Consider the following 22002-nt stretch of genomic DNA (forward strand, 5'->3'; position numbering starts at 1 on the left):
AGTCTGAGTTCCCTGACCCCTCCCACATCTCTATCTTTCTATCTCATCATCCTGCTCGTTTATCAGAATAAAAAAAAACTGAGTCAGATATACTTTCAGAGTAAGAACGAAAAAATTTTCTGGGTTTGCTGCTCCCCAGATAGTTTCCTGATAAAGATTTGGAGGAGAAACCACTGTAGTATAATGGGGTTCAGTTAGGATACAACCAGAGCTTGTCAGTTAACAACCATCATTCCCTTTTCTACTGAGGTTGGGGACGGGGAAGAATTTAAGAAAAAGATGGGGAGAGGACTCAGAGCATTGCAGACTAATGAGGGGTTACCATCAAGGGGAGAGGGCCCATGTGGGAAATGTTACAGGTTTGGTAGACAGCCTTGTCTTCAGATATGCTCGCTGAGGTACTTTTGGTGGTGCAGCCACAAAAGCCAGGCACCTCTGCATCGCATGATTTATGAACGATTTTGTTTCATATCCACTTCTTTTAGTGTGACTTTATAATCATTAGATTTCTTACGTCAGAATTATAATTTCTTTTGGCTCTTAAAAACTTCTTTAGTTGCCGAAACCGGTTTGTCTCAGTGGATAGAGCGTCGGCCTGCGGACTGAAAGGTTCTAGGTTTGATTCCAGTCAAGGGCATGTACCTTGGTTTCGGGCACATCCCCAGTGGGAGATGTGCAGGAGGCAGCTGATCGATGTTTCTAACTCTCTATCTCTCTCCCTTCCTCTCTGTAAAAAATTAATAAAATATATTTTTTAAAAAAACTTCATTAGTTTTTAAATGTGACTGTCCATTTTAAACAAATTTTTATCAAAAAGGAAAAATTGCTGATGTTTTACGTCATCAGTGTATAAGATATATGCATGATTTATGTTGCTGAAATCCTTTAGCATTGAAACATGATGTAGTCCCAAAAGTGTCAAGAAAAATGAGCAGCTATTTCTCTATTCTTCTTTCTCTGTTTTTATTGAATTCACGATGACTTTTAAAGAATATAAAGGCATTAAAGATAGTTAAAACCGCAGACATCCTGCTTTACTTAGAATTAAACAAAAAACAAAAATGAAGAATAAAATAGCAAACCTGGTTTATTTATCTGCATAATGCTTATCTCACTACAACACCATAATGAAAGACAGGGAATCTTTATAGTTACGTTATGTATTATAGCTAACTAAATAAAGAAATAAAATGCTAGAGGTGGTATATCTTCAGGTAAATATCAGATGTATTCAGTCCTGTGAAACTTTGAGATTTCGAGAGTGCTGTGCCAGGCGCAGAGCCAGGAGTGTATTGTGATTTAATGGCATCGCTCTGCTGCTTTTGATGAGCTGGCCCAGAAAAACATTTGAAGCAATAAAGCATCCATTTGGCTCCTAAGTAATGAGGGAGCCATTGCTCTTCGCATTAACTATTCAAGAAGAAAAGTGACCAACTGCTAATAAGCTTTATCCAAAGCGGGTAGTGGAAAACAGAAGAAAGTGCGAAGGGGAGGTTCTGTTCCATTTCATATGCAGTTACCCAATACCCAGAGCTCCTCTTCCATGCCACTCTGGCCTGCTGTGTGAGTGGGAGTGCCTGTCAGACGTATTCAAGGCGTCGTGGTCTAAGGAAGGATTGTGTAGCCTAACCTAATGACAGATGAGAGGAGGCAGTGACTGGTGAGTAGCTGAGATTGGGCTGATCTCTCTAGTTTTAAATACTGGACTTATTCTCTAAGATGAGCAGTAGTGATTGAGGCTTGATAGTTACTCCTTTTGGGAAGGGTTCCTTTTTTTTTTTTTTTAAAGATGATTATTGCTTTTTCATGACTTGGGAAATCTGCTGTATAATGCAATATGTAGATTATCACTGGATCAAATGGCTTCTAACTTGAGAAAAATGTATGTGCTATGTAAATAAGTATATCATTTATCATTTGAAAATAGTTTCAGCGTTAAGAATATGATATTTTGCTCCTTTTCCACAAGTGAATAAATGGTCCCTTATTTGCAATAAATGCTTAGGATTTAGCAACTTCGAGATTACAACCAGAATATTGTACTGACACACAAATAGGGGCTTTTTCAAGTCATTTTGGAATCTTTGAATCACTTTTGGTGCTATAACAGCATGAAGTTTTAATTTCACTTGCTTTACGATTCTTAATATAATTAATTTGCCCTCTTTAGTGACATAAAAAAAAGATGAAAGTCACAATTATTTTTTTCCTTAAAACCAACTAAGTGACTTTTATGCTAATTCTTCTCCACTGCTCTTACTAAAAAGTAATACAGTTGAATTCTCCACAATGAGGGGGAAAATCCTTCATATAAATTATATTAAAATAGGCAATGGAAATATGTAAACCCAACATTATTTAATAATAGTGTTCTTGGTACTATTCTAAGCCAATTACAAAACCATTTAATGGTGCATTCTTTTGATTTTCATTTTTTAAAAATTCCGCACTGATAGCTATGCATTCAATCTAAGCTTACCATGAATTATTTTGAAGTATATTTAAAATTAATTTTCAAGATATATTTTATGAAATAAGAATTCATTGTTTATTTGGGTTCAAAGCCTTTGGTAAGGGTCTCAAAAGCCTGATAAATACATAGCAATGAGATCAAAATCATAAAAGGTTCCTTAGAATTTTTCTTACCTAGATCACATTGTGTCATACTCAGAGAACTAAACTCATTTACAGCAATTCTTACTTTCTTTAGCAAGGAAATAATATTTTACAATAATCTCTCTTGTTGGTCATTAACAATCATTTATATTGAATTATACCTTTCAGATAATCACTCCATTCAGAAGACTAATGCTATGCGCTGAGAACAGAAAGGAGATGGAGGATTGGATCAGCTCACTGAAGTCTGTACAGACCAGAGAACCTTATGAGGTAAAGTAGCAGCTCTTCTGTCATCTCATGTTCTTAGAGAATGTTAACTGAAGAGCTAATGCTGTATTCTGAAAAAATAGGTACGTATAGAGTCATTCAGCAACTTGTTTAAGCCTGATATTACATTCTTTTTACTTAAAGCAAAAAGGTTTTGTTTTTAAACTATGGGTTTGAAATTTTAATCATAACTATATATGTTCTGAATATTAAGTATCTGTAGTTTTGTTCACTTGTTTGGCAAATCTGTGCTAATGTCTCATTTCTAGGTGGCCCAGTTTAATGTGGAACATTTCTCAGGGATGCATAACTGGTACGCCTGCTCCCATGCCCGACCCACTTTCTGTAACGTGTGCCGAGAGAGCCTTTCCGGAGTCACCTCCCATGGCCTGTCCTGCGAAGGTACTGTAGCATCCAACATGTGTTGTCCTCAGACCTGACCATACCGCCATTGGTACTTTTGAGAAGTGAACAGAGAAAATCCACCATTTCCCTTGGGTGGAAGTAGTAGCTGGGAGCACCTCAGCGGGAACAGAGTGTTGATGTTTTATGGTGACTTATAGTGGACTATCTTGGGAAACGTTTGGCTCAGGAAAAGATAATATAAAATCATTTGAAAGGAAGTATAAATCAAAATGTAGCATTTGTCTCCTGAGGAACTAGTAACTACTGATTAAAAAAACATTCTTTAGACTTAGTGTGTCATCCCAGTTTTCTAGTATTCTTTTTCTGTTCTGATTGATTATGAAGAACAAAACTTTCTGTGAGGATGCTATATACTCTGGCAGAATTTCCAATTGTTACTTATATTGCAGTAGAGCAGCAGTCGCCAACTGGTGGTCCATGAGGTCCAAAAGTTGTCGACTGCTGGTTTAAGGAAACCTTTGGAGCAGTGGTCGCCAACTGGTGGTCCGCGGACCACTGGTGGTCTGTGAGATCCGAAAGGCTGGTGACCGCTGCACTAGAGGCCTGGTGCACGGATTCGTGCACTGGTGGGGTCCCTTGGCCTGGCCTGCACCCTCTCGCAATCCAGGACCCCTTGGGGGGTGTTGAAGAGCTGGTTTCGGCTGGATCCCCACAGGCCAGGCTGAGGGACCCCACGGGCCTCTAGTATGCTTATAAGACCTATGGTTAATCTCTTCCTGCCCTCCTCCCTCCCCCCTTTCTTCTGAGATTCATCAGTCTGTTTCATGTTTCCATGCCTATATGTTGAGCATTTGCCCCTGGTGGTCAGTGCGCATCATAGTTACTGGTCAGACCGTTGCTTAGGCTTTTATATATAGAGATTGTTTTAAACGCTGTTTTATTTCATTTATGTTTCATTTAAATTGATGCCATCCTTTTAATTTCCTTAAAGTTTTCTAAAAATAAGGCCTATGCTGTTGTTTTTATAAATGGATTTGTGGATTATTTTGAAATTTAAGAACAGTGACCACTTAAAGGAAGTGCATTAATGATTACCAAGAGAAAATTCATACCTTCTTTAGATTTATTTAATTTCATGCCTCAGTGATCAAATCATTGTGTACTACTTTTTGAATTATCTATAATACTATTACTAGCTTTTTTCTCTAATACAAAAAATCTTAAGTAATTTTGAAAATACTTTATTATAATTAAATAGTTAAATACAAATAGAGTCCAGTTTTAATTCATTTTAAAGAAGCTTGTGGTATGTCATCAGTTCAGCTATTTAATATGCTCTCTAGCAGTTGAGAACAGAACGCTTCACTTAGACCCTTGGGTTCCTGTTTCACTTCCAGCATTTCATTGTGAGCAGGGGGGAAATTTAACTTTTTCAGACTTTTATTTCCTCATCTGTAAATGGGGAATAGTAGTCATTTACATCTCATAACACATTATGGAAGCTAAATGAGAGAATACGTGTAATAAAACTTTTCCAGTTAAGTATATTATAGAATTTTTAACTGTGCTCCAAAAGAAATTTTTCAGGTAAAATATTATAGATTGTGTCATGGCCTGATACATTAAAGTTTATAAAAATGAATATTTGGAGGAGGCATTAAACACTTTTAGATTTAAGGAATGATTGCAAACAAATATGTAACTGGCCTTTATGGCTTTAATAACCTAAAAGGATTTCTGCAGCTCCAAGTGACTCCTGCCCGGTCTGTGATATTGCATGACATTATTTTGAAGGCCCTTTTACTATTACCTTCTAGTCTCTCATCTGAAAAATGCTAAAAGTGATATCAGATCTGAGGTACTCTGTGGTACCCTTCTGCTTTAAGAGTTAGACATTATTAAATATGTTTATTTAGAAACTGGGATTGATAGTGGGATGACTGATATTTTTGTAAGCATTTTTACAGAAAAATGAAAATTACATCAGCTGGTGAGAATAAAAAAACTTTAAAGTGTTTAAATAAATCTGTTTTTATATTTTTCTGTTAATAATGAAGTCTTCCTGACTTTTAAAAAATTCTCAATGATTGTATTTTTAAATTCTATTTTTAGAGGCACATATGGTAGTATTTATTTTCCCTGCTGATAAAAATTTTAAATCGACAGTATTTTGCCCATTAGTATTTTTAGAACTGTAGCCGAGGTTTTACAAATCCCAAGGGTTTTATGAACATACAAAAAAGTTGCCTTTTTATTTTATGAGAATGTGACTATTTAGGATATTTTTATTGTAATCAAAGTTATACTTAAACTTTAGACCTCCCCCCTTCCCAAATCTGAATAAACTACCTGCTTAGTAAAACTAAAGCCACAGGATGCAAGAGGCTTTAAAAGTTATAACAAAGATGCAAATACAAAAAATATTTGTTCACTAATGACAATGAATAACTTTGTGTTAGAATGCAGTCCAGCTTCCCTGTGTGAGGTATACTACATTCCCCTAATTTTGGTTGTTGTTTTTCACAATAAGACAAGGCTGTCCGGATTCGTCTTCTAGGTTTATATTGAAAAATAATTAAAAGTATTACTTTAAAGCCTTGCATATGTAAAATATATGAAAAAGAGAAGACAAAAGACTTTTTGTAAGTAATCCCCAAATCAATTGAGAATGTTAATTATAATTTAAGAGCATAATTATTCTTTATAGTTTTTAAGCATCAATTTAACAAAATAAGTTAAATGGTGATTTTTTAATCGACAGTATCAAATAGATCAGCTTAGGAATTTTTATTTTAACCACTGTTGAACACATAAAGTGTAGTAAAAACTGAATAAATATTTCAATAAAAAATCATAATTTTGTTACATGTTAGTATATTTTATAAGTCTTGGAGTTTTAAAATAATGGCTTTACAGGTCAGGGAAAAGTGCTTTATTTCAGAATAACTTGTTTGGAGAAATTTAATTGTTAATTAACAAAATTAAGGTGCCTATTAATCATTATCATTTCTTAGTCACCATAATTACAGTCTGATTTGTATTATTATTATTATTTTATATTAAGCAACTTTGCAATTTTTAAGAATCATTTCATGATACACTTTATTATTACAAATTTGTGATTTTTACTTTTAATGTTCTGTTTGAATTTTAATAGAAAAATTTTCAAAAGCCATGATGCCCTGGCTGATTTTACTCAGTGGTTAGAGCGTCAGCATCTTGGGTTTGATTCCCAGTCAAGGGCATATACCAGGATTGCGGCTTCCATCCTTACCCCAATCAGGGAGGATGTGTCTCTCTCATATCAATGTTTCTCTCTCGCTTTCCCCTTATTTCCACTCTCTCTGAAAATCAATGGAAAAATTCTTGGATGATCATTAACAACAACACCAAAAACAAAAAAAAGCCATGAAATTATACCCTGTTGCCCTCTTTTACTTCCTTCTTTGCCTCTTAGAATACAGTTATTGACCATTAATGTCAAGTACTTGTACTTAAAGAGCAGCCTGGGATTATGCTACAGATAAAACTAAAACTAGGACCACATTTTTGAGGAACACCATAACAGATGAAAAGGCCTAGAGACACTAACTATAGTTTTAAAATAGTCACTTGTATTGGAGCAAAATGCTGAAATTGTTTTTCAAACTAAGCTTACTTTCTATAGTCTTCTTTTTTACACTAATGTTTGTCAGCAATAAAATTCAATTGAATAATGGTTGTATTCTACATGAAGTCTGTGCTGTAGTCACAAAGTCATTTATTACAAAAACAGTATGATTTCCAGGGAAGAATTTGTCAGTGTACACAAAAGAGCATGTACTAGTAAATGAACCATGTCCAGTATCTGTAGACTAGGAAAACCAGCTTAGTTTAAGTGACCATACATATTTTGGTTATTCATGATACCTGAAGTATTTGAACACTTGATTATATAAATCTTAGTTATTTTACCTGACCCTTTTGTTTTCATATTACACTAAGTTTGCTTTAAAAAATGATGTGGAACCCATCATTTCTTGTTTATGAATGGTTTACTGTTAGATATTAAAAATCATGTGAAAAGGAGCCACCTTACATTTAGAATTTAGCAACAGTTGCCTTATATTTCCACCAAAGTGAGCTCTGCTTTTAAATATTTACCTGAAAACTCAGACTTGTATAACATCAGTATCCATTAACAATTGGATAGTTTGTGTCGTTTGAAGGGTAAGTTTAGTAGTAGTCAAGTTCTGATTTTCATAAGCAGGGTTAATTATTCAAATAATCTGTGGTTTACTTGTTTTTCATATTTATGTTGCTTCTTTCTGGTTGTTTCCTCTTATTTCTCTCTCTCTCTCTTTTTATTCAGTATTTGTATATATTGCGAAATGATTACCAGAATAAGTCTAGTTGCTGTCACCAACATAGTAACATACTAGTAAATTGTTTTGCTTGTGATGAGAACTTTTAAGATTTATTCTCTTAGCAACTTTCAAATATACAATACAGTATTATTAACTATAGTCACCATGCTGTGCATTATATCCTCAGGACTTATTTATTTTATAACTGGAAATTTGTACCTTTTGACCCCCTTCACCCATATTGGCCACCTCCCCATCCCTGACCTCTAGCAACCACCAGTCTGTTCTCTGTATCTCTGAGCTTCATTGTTGTTTTTTTGTATTTCACATATAAGTGAGATGCTATGGTATTTGTCTTTCTCTGACTTATTTCACTTAGCATATTGACTTTCAAATATACAATACAGTATTATTAACTATAGTCACCATGCTGTGCATTATATCCTCAGGACTTATTTATTTTATAACTGGAAATTTGTACCTTTTGACCCCCTTCACCCATATTGGCCACCTCCCCATCCCTGACCTCTAGCAACCACCAGTCTGTTCTCTGTATCTCTGAGCTTCATTGTTGTTTTTTTGTATTTCACATATAAGTGAGATGCTATGGTATTTGTCTTTCTCTGACTTATTTCACTTAGCATATTGTCGCATATGGCAAAATTTCATTCTTTTTTATGACTGAATAACATATATATATTACATTTTTTTATCCGTTCACCCATTGATGGACACTTAGGTTGTTTTCCTATCTTGGCTATTGTAAATAATGCTGCAGAGAACATGGAAGTGCAGCCATCTTTTTGAGTTAGTGTTTTCATTTTCTTCAGATAAATAACAAGAAGTGGGATTGATGTATCATATGATAGTTCTGTTTTTAAAAATTTGAGGAACCTCCATACTGCTTTTCATAGTGGCTATACCAATTTGCATTCCTGCCAACAGTGCACAAGGGATCCCTTTTCTTCACATCGTTGCTAACACTTGTAATTTTTTTATCTCTTGCTAATAGCCATTCTAGCAGGTGTGAGGTGATATTTCATTGTAGTTTTTATTTTACATACTAGAGGCCTGGTGTATGAAAATTCATGCACTGGAGGGGGGTCCCTTAGCCCGGCCTCCCCCTCTCACAGTCTGGGAGCCCTCAGGGGCGGGAGGCGACCCGGGGATTAGGGGAAGGCGACGCCCCATCACACCTCTGCTGTTGCCACTGCCAGCAGCACCAGCCTCGGCCGGCCTTGGTTACCTGAGCCTCGGACAGCCTAGGCGGCTGGGCAGCCGCCATCCGAAGCTTGCCTGCACCTCAACTGAGGGGACTGGGTGCCGCCATCTTGTGGCTATGGGTGCTGCCATGTTTGTGATGGCGTGATGGTCAATTTGCATATTCCCTCTTAATTAGATAGGATTTCTGATGATTAGTGCTGTTGAGAAATTCTTCATGTACCTTTGGCCATTTGTATGTCATACTTGGAAAGATGTCACCTGAAAGATTCTCTACTCGTTTTTAAAATCGGATTGGTTTTTTTGCTATTGTGTTATATGAGTTGTTAATATATTTGGGATATTAAGCTTTTACCAGATATATTGCATTTACTGTCTCCCATTCACTAGATTGCCATTTTCATTTTGTTGCTGGTTTCCTTTTCTGTGCAGAAGCTTTATAGTTTGATATAGTCTCTCTTGGAGCTTACAATCTATCCTTTCTTCTGATAGTTTTATGGTTTCAGGTCTTACATTTAAGCCTAATCTAGTTTGAGATAATTTTTGTACATGATATAAATAGTGGTCCAGTTTTATTATTTTTTGCATGTGGCTGTTTAATTTTCCCAACACAATTTATCCAAGAGACTCTCCATTCCTCATTGTATATTCTTGGCTCCTTTGTTGTAAATTAATTGATCATATAGGCATGGGTTTATTTCTGGGGTCTCTATTCTGTTCCATTGATCTATGTGTCTATTTTTACACCAATACAATACTGTTTTAATTACTTCAACTCTATAATATATAAGGTGGGGCAAAAGTACGCCTACAGATGTGAGCACGTGAAACACAGAGTTTATTCTTGTATTATTATTTATTAATTACTACATTATGTTCTAACCGAGCAACTGTCAACCTTTGCCTCACCTTGTAGTTTGAAATCAGGGAGCACGATGCCTCCAGCTTTCTTCTTTCTCAAGATTGCTTTGGCTATTTGGGGTCTTTGTGGTTCCATATAAATGTTAGAATTATTTGTTCTAGTTCTATGAAAAATGCCATTGGAATTTTGATGGGCATTGAATCTATAGATTGCTTTGGGTAATGTGAACATTTTAACAATATTAATTCTCCCAGTCCATGAACACAGACTCTCTTTTAATTTATTTGTTTCTTTCATTGGTGTTGGATAGTATTCAGTGTCTCTTTGTTGTTGTTGTTTTATAGGCTCCTTTGTGGTAATTTGACTGGGAGAAATTAGTGATGCATGTAGTGGGCATATCACATCATCATTTCTTTCTCTACATGATGGTGTAGTCATTCCAACACAATACTTTCAAAGGACAGTGCCATCCTTGTGACCCCTATCAACCTGTTTCCCATGATGCCTAGATAGTTTCTTGACATACTTGCAATTTAAAACTCCTTTGAATTATCTTGTTCTTACCTCAATGGTATTTTCACACTTTTTATTTTAAGTATCAAAAGTGTTCAGCTCGTTTGGTTTCTCATGAACTGAACACATTTGTGTAATTAGCCCTCAGAATAAGAAATAGGATGTTACTAGCACCCGTGTAATTCTGAATTTGTTTCCTTTCTCCTCAAGAACTAATTATTTTGCATTTATTTCCTTTCTGTTTTTCTTCTATGATTAAATGGAATGCAAGTAGCAATTCATAGCTTGGTCAGAGTGCTTCATACATACATAACCGTATTTGCTTTATAGAGTACCATTGCTATTTGTTAAAAAGTAATTTAAACTTTTTAAAATATACTTTTCCTTCTGTCCCCCACCCCTTTAAAATTTTATGCTGTGATTTTCTTTAATTGTTGGTCTAAAAGTACACACTCACTTGGAAATGGTTTCCTGTGTGTTTTTAGTGTGTAAATTCAAGGCCCACAAAAGGTGTGCAGTGAGGGCCACAAATAACTGCAAGTGGACGACTCTGGCCTCCATCGGGAAGGACATCATAGAGGACGAGGATGGGGTAAGCCCTCTTCTGTCTCTGACCCCTTCCCAGCACCTCTTCTCTTTTACTTTCTGTCCCGGGGAAAATACTGACAGAGCTAGGTGGGAGGGTTTACTATTAGTCTTAAAATGGAAGAATTTGGTTAATTATGAGTTTTTATTTTCAATTAGGTCCTTACCAGGTTCCTTCAGCTCTTAAAGTTTAAGGGAAATGTGAATAGGACTTAAGAATGGTGCTGGGCTGGTGCTGTGGAGCCTTATCTGACAAACTAAGATATTTTTTAAGGCTTAGCTCAGCTGTTTACTCAGATCTTTACTCCTCAGACTTCGGGGCCTCCTCTCAACGGTGCCCCTCCCTCAAAATCTTGCCTCCATTGCACCTTGCATACAAATATCTGGTAGCACTTTGTGACCCCTGTGATAATGCCTTTTACATGCCTTTCTCCTCAACTAGACTACAAATCCTGAAGGCCAGGGATTTAGCCATATGTATCTTTGTACCTCTAAAGTGCTTAGGACATAGTACATGCTCAATAAATCTGGGGTAAATGAATGTATGCTATGAGTGATACATATTATTGATTTCTTAGAGTAAGATTCAATTGTATATCTTCCTAGGGTAAGAATGGTGTCCTCCACAGTCTTTAATTTGACTGTGCTTTACTCCTGCTGCACAGGTGGCTATGCCTCACCAGTGGCTAGAGGGTAACTTGCCTGTGAGTGCCAAGTGTGTTGTCTGTGACAAAACGTGTGGCAGCGTTCTTCGTCTACAAGATTGGAAATGCCTTTGGTGTAAAATGATGGTGAGAGTCCTTTTTAATTAGCTTCTTTTCATCACTTTTACCTGTATGTGATTTAGAGGCAAAGAATTTATGGCGTAGCAGAGCTGGATAGCACACATGCCCATTGTAATATTTATCTTTTTAAAAGTGTATTCCTTCCAGTCTGGTTACTTTTTTACATAACCTTTTTGTAATACTTATCATATGTTTCCTTTGTCTAAAGGCCTCTTTCCCACAGTTTTATTGTTTTTCATTATGCTTGAGTCACACTAGGTGGCTTGCTATTTTTCAGGCCTGACATCTACCTTATAAAATTCTTATACAATCTAATGAAAATAAGCAAAATCTGTCTTATGTCCACTTGTTTTGCAATGATCCTATAGCTTTGTATTCACACCTCTTTCATAACATTTTCATGGTATTATAGTTACAAGTACATCCATGCCTAGTTTCTCAGCTGGACTCTGGCCTTGCAAGGAAAAGAAAAAGGTCCTATTATTACACACTCATCTTGAAAAGTGATGTACATCAGAGGCGCGCAGTCAACGTAGACACAAAGTTTCAAGGTCACTCAGAATAACTGTTGAGAACAAAAAACACAGGGCTAACATACTTATTAAGCAGGACCCAGGCAACTTAGGATACTTTATGAACTCACCTCGAGAGCTTTTAAATGTTCTAACCAGCTTGGCCAGAGTCGCTCAGTTGATTGAGCGTCGTTCTGTCCACCAAAATGTTGCTGGTTCAATTCCCGGTCAGGGCACATGCCTGGATGTTGGTTTGATCCCCAGTCGGGAGTGTACTGAAGGCAACTGATCGATGTTTCTCTCTCTCCCTCTCTCTAAACATGTCTTCAGGTGAGTATTGAAAAAAAAAAGTTCTAACCATAAAAGCAGAAATTTCATGAAGCACTTACTTAATATGTTGTTATTTCATTAGTCCTTTTAGAAAACTGGCATATTAATTTAACATGTATTTATAAACTTTTGTGAAAATAACTGAAATTTAATTCTTGTTCTGGTGATGACCTAATTTTGGACAGTTTTCTAATATGATTTATAATAATTAACAATCCAAGTCAATTTTAGAAAAACAAGCATGCATAGTTTTAAAAGGAATAAAAAAATATGTAAAAATAGGACAAAACTGAAAAAATATAACAATGTTAAATGAGAAAAGTAGAAGATAAAAATTCCAACTTCACTATTTTTACAGAATATGTAAAACCATGTCCAGAAACTGGACAACAGGTGGAAAATTAGGAGTTGACTCATTAGGGTTGTAGAACTATGGTTTGGTTTTTAACTAGATGACTATGTTTAGACACCAAATATTCTGCTGTTAAAAATTATATTTTAAAAGCAAAATAATATATTAACAGAAAAATGAGAGTCTATAGGAAGTATAGACTAAGACGGGTGTAACAAAGGCGACAGTAGTCCAGCAACCAGCACATCTAACTGACAGAGTGGGGAGGAATGATTTCACAATAAGGTGGCACTTATGTTTGTCAGGGAAAAAAGAGGGAAAAGACATTTAAGAATGCCCTCTTCTGTAAAAGACATTAAAGGTGGGGGCGAGTAGAATGAGCAAATAAAAAACCTAATTTACTCCTACCTAAAGTTTAAAAACTACTGACTAAATACAAGTAAAAACCTATATATTGCAGGTAAAAACAATTTATATAATACTTTTAGATTTAGAAAATAACTTCATCATATGTGATCTTTCTTTTTAAAAATTTAGAATAAAAAAACAGCTAAAGTTCTTGAAGTAGAGGATTAGACTTTAGTAAATGTGGAGTAATAAAAATAGCAGTAGGTACATATATCACTGGTTGTTCCCCCAAAAAGACATCTTAGGTGGAATGAAAATTTAAACTCTTGGTTAGGGAGCACTCCTTTAAAATAAGGAATGGCAAAAGAGGGTTTTAGGGGTGGGGTTTCACTAAGCCTCCAAGGAGAGCTAGTTTATATTAAATAGTCTATATTATATTAAATGGGATAAGAGAAATAAAAAGTAATGCCTATGGCTGACAAAAGAGGCAACTGAGCCCCAGCTGGTGGTTTAGTTGGTTGGAGTATCGTCCCATACACCAAAAGGTTGCGGGTTCTATTCCCATTTAGGACACATGCAGGAGGCAACTGATCAATGTTTCTCTTTCATATCAATGTCCCTCGTTCACCCCCCCCAACCACCCCCTCTGTCCTCCTCTCTCTAAAATCAACAAACATATCCTTGGGTGAGGAAAAAAAAAAAAGAGGCAACTGATGAAGAATAACAAAAGCAGGAGGACAAAGAGAATCATGTTCAAATTAAAAATGATAAGGAGTCCTGGCTGGCGTTTCCCAGTGGTTAGGGCCTGCACATCCGAGGTTCTTGGGTTCGATTCCAGGCCAAGGGCATGTACCGGGGTTGCAGGTCCCATCCTTGCGACCAGGGCTGTTGGGAGTCAACCGGTCGATGTGTGTCTGTCACATCCACATCGATGTTTCTCTCTCCTCTCCTCTCTCTTGCTCTCTCTCTCCCCACCCACTTCTCCTTCTCCTTCCTTTTACTCTCTCTAAAATCAATGGAAAAAATATCCTCACTCAGGTGAGGATTAAAATCCTATATAATAAAAGGCTAATATGCAAATTGACCAAATGGCAGAACAGCCAGTTGCTATGACACACACTGGCCACCAGGGGGCAGACACTCAATGCAGGAGCTGCCTCCTGGTGGTCAGTGCACTCCCACGGAGGGAGCCCAGCTCAGCCAGAAGCCAGACTCATGGCTGGCGAGCGCAGCGGCAGTGGTGGGAGCCTCTCCTGCCTCCGAGGCAACGCTAAGGACCCCTCGGGGGATGTCTGCCTGCCGGCTTAGGCCCCCTGGGAAGCGGACATTCCCCAAGCGTCCCGGACTACAGGTCAATGCTCTATCCACTGTGCCAAACCAGCTAGGGCGCAAAATTACGTTTTATATGTCAATCAAAATTTGGTGGCTTTCTATAAGAATTTTATAAGGTAGATGTCATCAGTTTTTTAATGGACAGTGATATTGATGTTACTGGTTCACTTCTCTCCTTCCTCTCTCTTGCCTTCCCTTCCTCTGCATTCCTTTCCTCCTCTGGCCCTCTCCTTGCCTTCACAAGCATTCATTAACTATATACTACTTACCTGAGACAATCTTGAAAATATACTTCACAGACAAAATCAAATTCCCATCTCTAAAAAGGTTAGCCCATTCCTTAGAAGCATAAATATTGTGCCACTAAATTTATGAATTACTGAACATTTTGTGATGTAGTTGATCCTCAAAGTATCAGTTTCTTAGCTATAACTTATAACTAAATATTGATTTGTTTTTATGATTCTTAAAAATTTATTTTTTTGTTATTAGGTACACACTGCCTGCAAAGACTTATACCATCCTGTATGTCCACTTGGCCAATGTAAAGTGTCTATCATTCCTCCAATTGCACTAAACAGCACTGATTCTGATGGTATGTAGCAGTGGTGTGAGTATGTATATTTCCAGTATATTGAAAGTTGATATGTACATTTATTTTTCTAGAAGAAATAGAATTATAACTGTTATCCTTATCAGTTTTTATATACTAATTCTATTTAAATTGCTGAACAGTACATTTAATTTTTAAAAGAACATTTTAAAATTAAAATTTTACATAGCTATTAACACATTGGTGAACTTTCTGTGTATAAGACTTTTAGATTTTACATTTCAGCAAATAAGATCATTATTCTGTTCTGAAATGTAATCCAAAAATTTTAATTTTTTATGTGTTTTTTCCCCTCTATATTGAAACTGCCCATTAGCATATCTCTTATTTAGAAATCTGTTTTCTTATCATTTCAGTGCAGGAATTTATATTACTATAAATTTATTCACTTTTTCCCAAAATCTTACAACTTAGTTGTAAGTGCTGAGGAATGTGTTTACAACACTGGTTTTGTAATAGCAAATTAATAACTTTCCAAGCAAACCATATTATAAAAGGCTTTTATCATATATGATTAATGTTTTGCATTGATAAAGTGCATTATGATTTTCAAACTTTTTATATAAATTATGCCAATAGGTCTTATAGATACAGGGATGCAAGCCTCAAAAGATAGACTTTTTAAAACCTATGGTATTAAAGCCCTCCCTCCACAAGCCCTGATATATCAATGTTTTGTTGTTTATTATAAACTTCAAAGTATTTGTTCAGGCCTCATCAATGAGCAGTTAAAATCCTATATAATAAGATGTAATATGCAAATGGTCGTTACATAACGACCAACCGCGTAACGACCAGATCACGGATCAGCAGGAGAGTGGGGCAGTGAGCTACAAGTGGACGGTGGAGAGCTACAGGAGGGGGCAGGGCAGCAAGCTATGAGGGGGGGTGGAGGGAGTAACAGGAGGGCGGGGCAGCGGGCAGAGAGCTACAGGAGGGCAGCAGCGAGCTACTGGCACATGGATTTGTGCGCAGGGCTATTAGTCCTATATAATAAAAGCCTAATATGCTAAGTGTCTGGTCGTCTGGTTGTTCAACCAATCAAAGCGTAACATGCTAATGATATTCTAAGGCCACTCAACCGTTCGCTATGATGAGCACTGACCACCAGGAGGCAGACAGTTGACCGGTCGACCAGTTGCTATGACGTGCACTGATCACCAAGAGGCAGACACTTGACTGGTCAACCAGTCGCTATGACGTGCACTGACCACCAGGGGGAAGATGCTCAACGCAGGAGCTTCCCCCTGGCAGTCAGTGCGCTCCCATAGGGGGAGCACCGCTCAGCCAGAAGCCAAGCTCACGACTGGCGAGTACAGCGGTGGTGGTGGGAGCCTCTCCTGCCTCCGTGGCAGTTGGACATCCCCTGAGGGCTCCGGACTGCAAGAGGGTGCAGGCTAGGCTGAGGGACCTCCACCTCCCAAGTGCATGAATTTCATGCACTGGGCCTCTAGTACTTTATAATACTAAGTACAAGTATATAGACTGATTGGTTTTCCTTATCATTGTTGTTAAAACAGGTCCTATATCTCAAATTATCTCTGATTAATACTTTTACCATTTGTTATGATTTTTCATTATAGAGCATATTTTAAAAGATAACTCCTCTCTCTCTATATTTTTAATATGTAAATAATAAACCAATCTCCATTTGGGGGGCTAATTTATAACTTATTGTTAAAGTAATGAACCTGGTTCTTTATTTTTATGACTTTCTCTTCTTTTCTCTGGATTTTTGTTAGTTTAAGAGAGGAAGCTATGCATATTGATCTTGTCCTGTGTTTTTTTACAGGTTTCTGTAGAGCAACGTTTTCATTCTGTGTTAGTCCTTTACTGGTTTTCGTCAACTCCAAGAGTGGAGATAATCAGGGAGTCAAGTTCCTTCGACGGTTTAAACAGTTACTAAATCCAGCTCAGGTGTTTGATTTAATGAATGGAGGTCCTTATTTGGGGTAATTGATTATTGATAAGTCTCTTTTAAATGAAACATAGCACTGAGCATGAAATGTGCCTGGCTTTTCAGTTCATGAAAATTGTAGACTCATCTAGACATCTCTGTGTTGATCTTCTCACTCCTCCCTTTTTAAAAATTCTAATTATAAATTTAACACAACCTCTTTGATATTGATATAACTTCCTTGTGTGATACAAATTCCAAAATGTGTTTAGAAAGTGTTTTAGATCATATCTTACATCAATCAAGCACTCAGAGTGTGCTGAGCTCTAAGAAAGATAAATGTGAAAATATAGAAATACAAACTAACTTTAGAAAATGATTTGCATGGAAGACTTGTATTGATTTGTATGTAATACAATCAATTGTTTAACTAAAGCATGGTTACTATCATGGGTCTCTAGGTAGTTCCTCCAGGATTTCAGACTCACTCCATACAAATGGCAAATAAATGCTTTTCTTCGTTGTTTCTGCTATCTGGAATGTCATTTAACATAAAATCTGAAAAAATATTAAATAATATTTTCAGTGAAGGAAAATGTGCCTTGAGGCACTGTCAGTACATTTTTAGTATATGTCTTATTTTTGTTGGAGAGCTTATATTGTGTCATTTGAACCAGAGCCCAGCATTCTCTGTGATTTATTTATGCCAACTCTGCTTTTCTTAGGGTTCCACCGTCACCTGGACGCATGAACATAAAAGTAGAAATGGGGATTTTCAGATTTTTCTGTCTTCCATATTTCTCTCCTTACTCTTTTCTTGTCCCTCTTTTCACTTTTGTTCCTTTTTATTTCCATTGCCTTTTTCTTGCAAAGTTCAGGCCCTCTGCTCACTGGTGTTGGTCTTTCTCATGTGTATCCAACTCCTTCCTTATCTACGTGGACATCCCTCACTTCCCTTTGTTTGGGTCCTGGCATTTCCTCATCTGGCCTCTCTTCTCACCTTTGTCTCTCCCATTGCTGGTTAGCTCTGTCTCCTTTCTAGTACATTTGTGTTATAATCCTTTATAGTTCTTATATCTTATATTCTTGACATTCGTTATTCCCACCCAAGGAACTTTCTTTGTTAAACTTCTTGAGGTTATCTCTGTAACATATTTTTTAGATTTCCCACCATACTTGAGGTATGCAAAGGTACACTCAGGAGGTGGGGCATGTCAAAAGTCGAGAGGCAGGGAGATAGGAGTAAAAAGATTGACCTGAGACTAGGAGAAGAGGAGGAGAACAACTGACAGGACTACAAAAACTGACACATTGTCCAGGTTTGGGATTTCTTTAGGAACTGCCACTCGATAGCAACAGTGCCCTAGATGCCCACCCCTGGTTTGGAACCGGCTATGCTTCAGGAAGTAACTTAGCCTTGTCATGGGAAGAAAAAATCACTACTTTTACCATCTTGTATCACTTATCTTTCATTCTCTTTCCTGGGTTCTGCTTCTTTTTTGTTTTCTTATTTCTTCTTTCCCTTTCCTTCTAATTTTACTTCCATTTCTACTTATAATCCTCTTTCCTCTTTATGATTAAGAGGTTTTATTGACTTAAAATTGTACTTAAATTAACTTTATAGTGTAATTATTATGTAAGAGTTCTTATATTTAATCTGAACATGAACACCAATAAATATAGAATAACACAGAATTAGGGAAAGTGAATTTTTTTATTTATATTAAAATAAAACACTTTTTACTTTCAGTTTAAGATTATTCCAGAAGTTTGACAATTTCCGGATTCTTGTTTGTGGAGGAGATGGAAGTGTAGGTTGGGTTTTGTCAGAAATTGATAAGCTCAACTTGAATAAACAGGCAAGTACTAATTCTTTTCATTGCTAGCTAACATGAATGTGTACTAACCGGCTGACAGAGAAGTGTAGAACTGTCATAGACCCTATCTCTCCCCTTGTCTGAGGTCTCCCTGTTGTGCTCTCTTCTAGTGTCAGCTTGGAGTGCTGCCTTTGGGTACCGGAAATGACCTGGCCCGGGTTCTCGGCTGGGGTGGTTCATACGATGATGACACTCAACTTCCCCAGATACTAGAGAAGCTGGAACGAGCCAGTACCAAAATGCTGGACAGGTAAAAGTGAATTATCTCCTATATCTAGTTTGAAAATGGCATACTGCAATCTTTTTTTTTTTTTTTTTTTGAGAACTTAAGTTTTGCTGACTGTAGGCCCCTTGAGGGCAGAGACTTCCTGGTCCTGTCCACACTCTCACCCCTGAGGTCTAGAACAGAGCCCAGCAGAGAGTAGACACTCAGTCAATATATTTTTTGAGTGAGTGAATTGTAGCAAAAACTGAGAAAACTAGTCTAATGAACCCATTATTTTAGAGATAGAAGGCTCTGTTGATACTAACTACTTCTAATTGCTGTTCAGGTCAGAAGAAAGCTTTAAATGGTTAATTTGGGGAGGGGGGTCTTTCGATGATTATCATCTTGTGGTTTCATTAAAGCTGAAAAAGATCTATAAAGTTTGGATTTGTTAGAATATCTTTTCTTAATGATGCTTATGAAGAATGAATTAAACCAACAAAGAACTAAATACTAAAAGAAGAGAGATGCATCTGGAAGAACTATCACCCTTTATGGTCCCCTTGGTCACATCTCCTCACCGCTTTCTCTCTAAATGCTCCACATGGAAAGAAGAAATCATAGTGCATGTGTTCTGAGCCTTATGGAGGAGGTTTTAGAATTTAGGTATAGGGGACAACAGGACTCAATGAGCAATAACCTCTCCACCCCCATAAGAAGACAAATGTCAAAATATGAAGGCAGGGGAGGGGGTAAGAGATCAACCAAAGGACTTGTATGCATGCATATAAGCATAACCCAGGGGTGGGCAAACTTTTTGACTCTAGGGCCACAATGGGTTCTTAAACTGGACCGGAGGGCCGGAACAAAAGCATGGATGGAGTGTTTGTGTGAACTAATATAAATTCAAAGTAAACATCATTACATAAAAGGGTACGGTCTTTTTTTTTTAAGTTTTATTCATTTCAAACGGGCCGGACCCGGCCCGCGGGCCGTAGTTTGCCCACGGCTGGCATAACCCATGGACATAGCTAGTAGGGAAGTGAGGGCATGTGCTGGGGATGGGAATGGCCTGGGAGAGGCCAATGGGGGGAAAAGGAGACATATGTAGTACTTTAAATAATAAAGAATTTAAATTTTAAAAAAAGAAGATAAAAGTCAAAATATCGTTATAAACTTGAGTTTATAATGAATCAAAACAGCTTTGATAGGATTAGCCATCTGTGGAACTCTTCTGGAAAGTAACAAAATCATCAGGGAGCCACCCATCTAAAATGTAATTGCTCTCAAATGCGCTATAATCTAATTAATTGTAACCTTGCCTGTCATAAGGTAATGTTGAAATGGTTAATTCAATTGCTGACAGAATATTTAAAAAGAGAGCTGGGCCATAGAGCATTTATTTCAATTTATTCCAAACACTCCTTTTAGAAAAAATTTTTCATTAAAATTACAGTTGATATTCAATTTTATATTAGTTAAAGTGTACAACATAGTGGCTAGACATTTATATAACATACAAGGTGAGAGGGATACCCCCAGTAGTGTGGGTGCAGAAAGTGGATTTTTTTAAAATTAAATCTTTATTGTTCAGATTATTACAGTTGTTCCTCTTTTTTCCCCCCATAGCTCCCCTCTACCCTGTTCCCACCCCACCCTCTGCCCTTATCCTCCCCTCACTGTCCTCATCCATAGGTGTACGATTTTTGTTCAGTCTCTTTCTGCACCCCCCACACCCCTTCCCCTCTGAGAATTGTCAGTCCACTCCCTTTCTATGTCCCTGATTCTATTATGTTCACCAGTTTATTCTGTTTATCAAGTTATTTATCTTCTTAAAGGATACCTTTCAGCATTTCATATAATACTGGTTTGGTGGTGATGAACTCCTTTAGCTTTTCCTTATCTGTGAAGCTCTTTATCTGACCTTCAATTCTGAATGATAGCTTTGCTGGATAAAGTAATCTTGGTTGTAGGTTCTTGCTATTCATCACTTTGAATATTTCTTGCCACTCCCTTCTGGCCTGCAAAGTTTCTGTTGAGAAATCAGCTGACAGTCGTATGGGTACTCCCTTATAGGTAACTGACTTTTTTTCTCTTGCTGCTTTTAAGATTCTCTCTTTGTCTTTTGCTCTTGGCATTTTAATTATGATATGTCTTGGTGTGGTCCTCTTTGGATTCCTTTTGTTTGGGGTTCTCTGCACTTCCTGGACTTGTAAGTCTATTTCTTTCACCAGGTAGGGGAAGTTTTCTGTCATTATTTCTTCAAATAGGTTTTCAATATCTTGCTCTCTCTCTTCTTCTGGCACCCCTATAATTCGGATGTTGGTACGCTTGAAGCTGTCCCAGAGGCTCCTTACACTATCTTCGTATTTTCGGATTCTTTTTTCATTTTGCTTTTCCGGTTGGGTGTTTTTTGCTTCTTCGCATTTCAAATCTTTGACTTGATTCTTGCGCTCCTCTGGTCTGCTATTGGGTGTCTGTATAATATTCTTTATTTCAGTCCGTGTATGCTTAATTTCTAGTTGGTTCTTTATCATAGCATCGAGGGTCTCATTAGTTTTCGTGACTCTCTCCTCAAGTTTATTGACAGCTTCTAGCACATTTTTGCAAGCCCTCAAAATTGCGATTTTTAGCTCTATATCCTCCATTTCTGTCATGTTTTTTTGTCTCCGCATTTTTTATGCTTTCTTGGTGCACCCCCTAGTGGTCTTTGTGCGCAGTCTTGTTCTAGTTGAGCCTTGATTGTTGTAGTTAATACTAGAGGGATTTGACCACCAGGCCGACTGGCTGTGTGAATCAGCTGTGTCTGCCGCGGAAAACTTCTGTCCTCTGGGGAGGTGCTAATCTAGCCTTTGCCTGAGGCGATCCGGCAAATGGCTCTGCGCAGGGCTTGGGCGGGGCGGGATCAACAGGGCGGGCGGGAGGAGGGAGCGGTTATGGCTGCCCTCAGTCCCGTGCCCAGAGGCTCTGCT

At 37.3% G+C, this 22002-nt stretch overlaps 1 protein-coding gene across 6 annotated transcripts in view; it reads left to right on the forward strand.

The window, feature by feature from the left end:
• Positions 1-22002, forward strand: part of DGKH (diacylglycerol kinase, eta) — a 119723-nt gene that overhangs the window by 27879 nt on the left and 69842 nt on the right. For 5 of the 6 annotated variants that reach the window (XM_005878636.2, XM_005878637.2, XM_014549744.1 and 2 more), the window contains 8 exons: positions 2785-2889; positions 3156-3288; positions 10680-10786; positions 11445-11570; positions 14931-15033; positions 16844-17003; positions 18699-18807; positions 18936-19075. In XM_005878636.2, coding sequence (XP_005878698.1) covers positions 2809-2889; positions 3156-3288; positions 10680-10786; positions 11445-11570; positions 14931-15033; positions 16844-17003; positions 18699-18807; positions 18936-19075 — 959 coding nt within the window. In that variant the 5' untranslated portion in view covers positions 2785-2808. Of the gene's footprint in view, positions 1-2784; positions 2890-3155; positions 3289-10679; positions 10787-11444; positions 11571-14930; positions 15034-16843; positions 17004-18698; positions 18808-18935; positions 19076-22002 lie in introns of those variants that run through there. The other variant, XM_014549747.1, reaches the window with a different exon arrangement.

Source organism: Myotis brandtii, unplaced genomic scaffold (genome assembly GCF_000412655.1).
Source record: "Myotis brandtii unplaced genomic scaffold, ASM41265v1 scaffold569, whole genome shotgun sequence".
NCBI classification, from domain to species: Eukaryota; Metazoa; Chordata; class Mammalia; order Chiroptera; family Vespertilionidae; genus Myotis; species Myotis brandtii.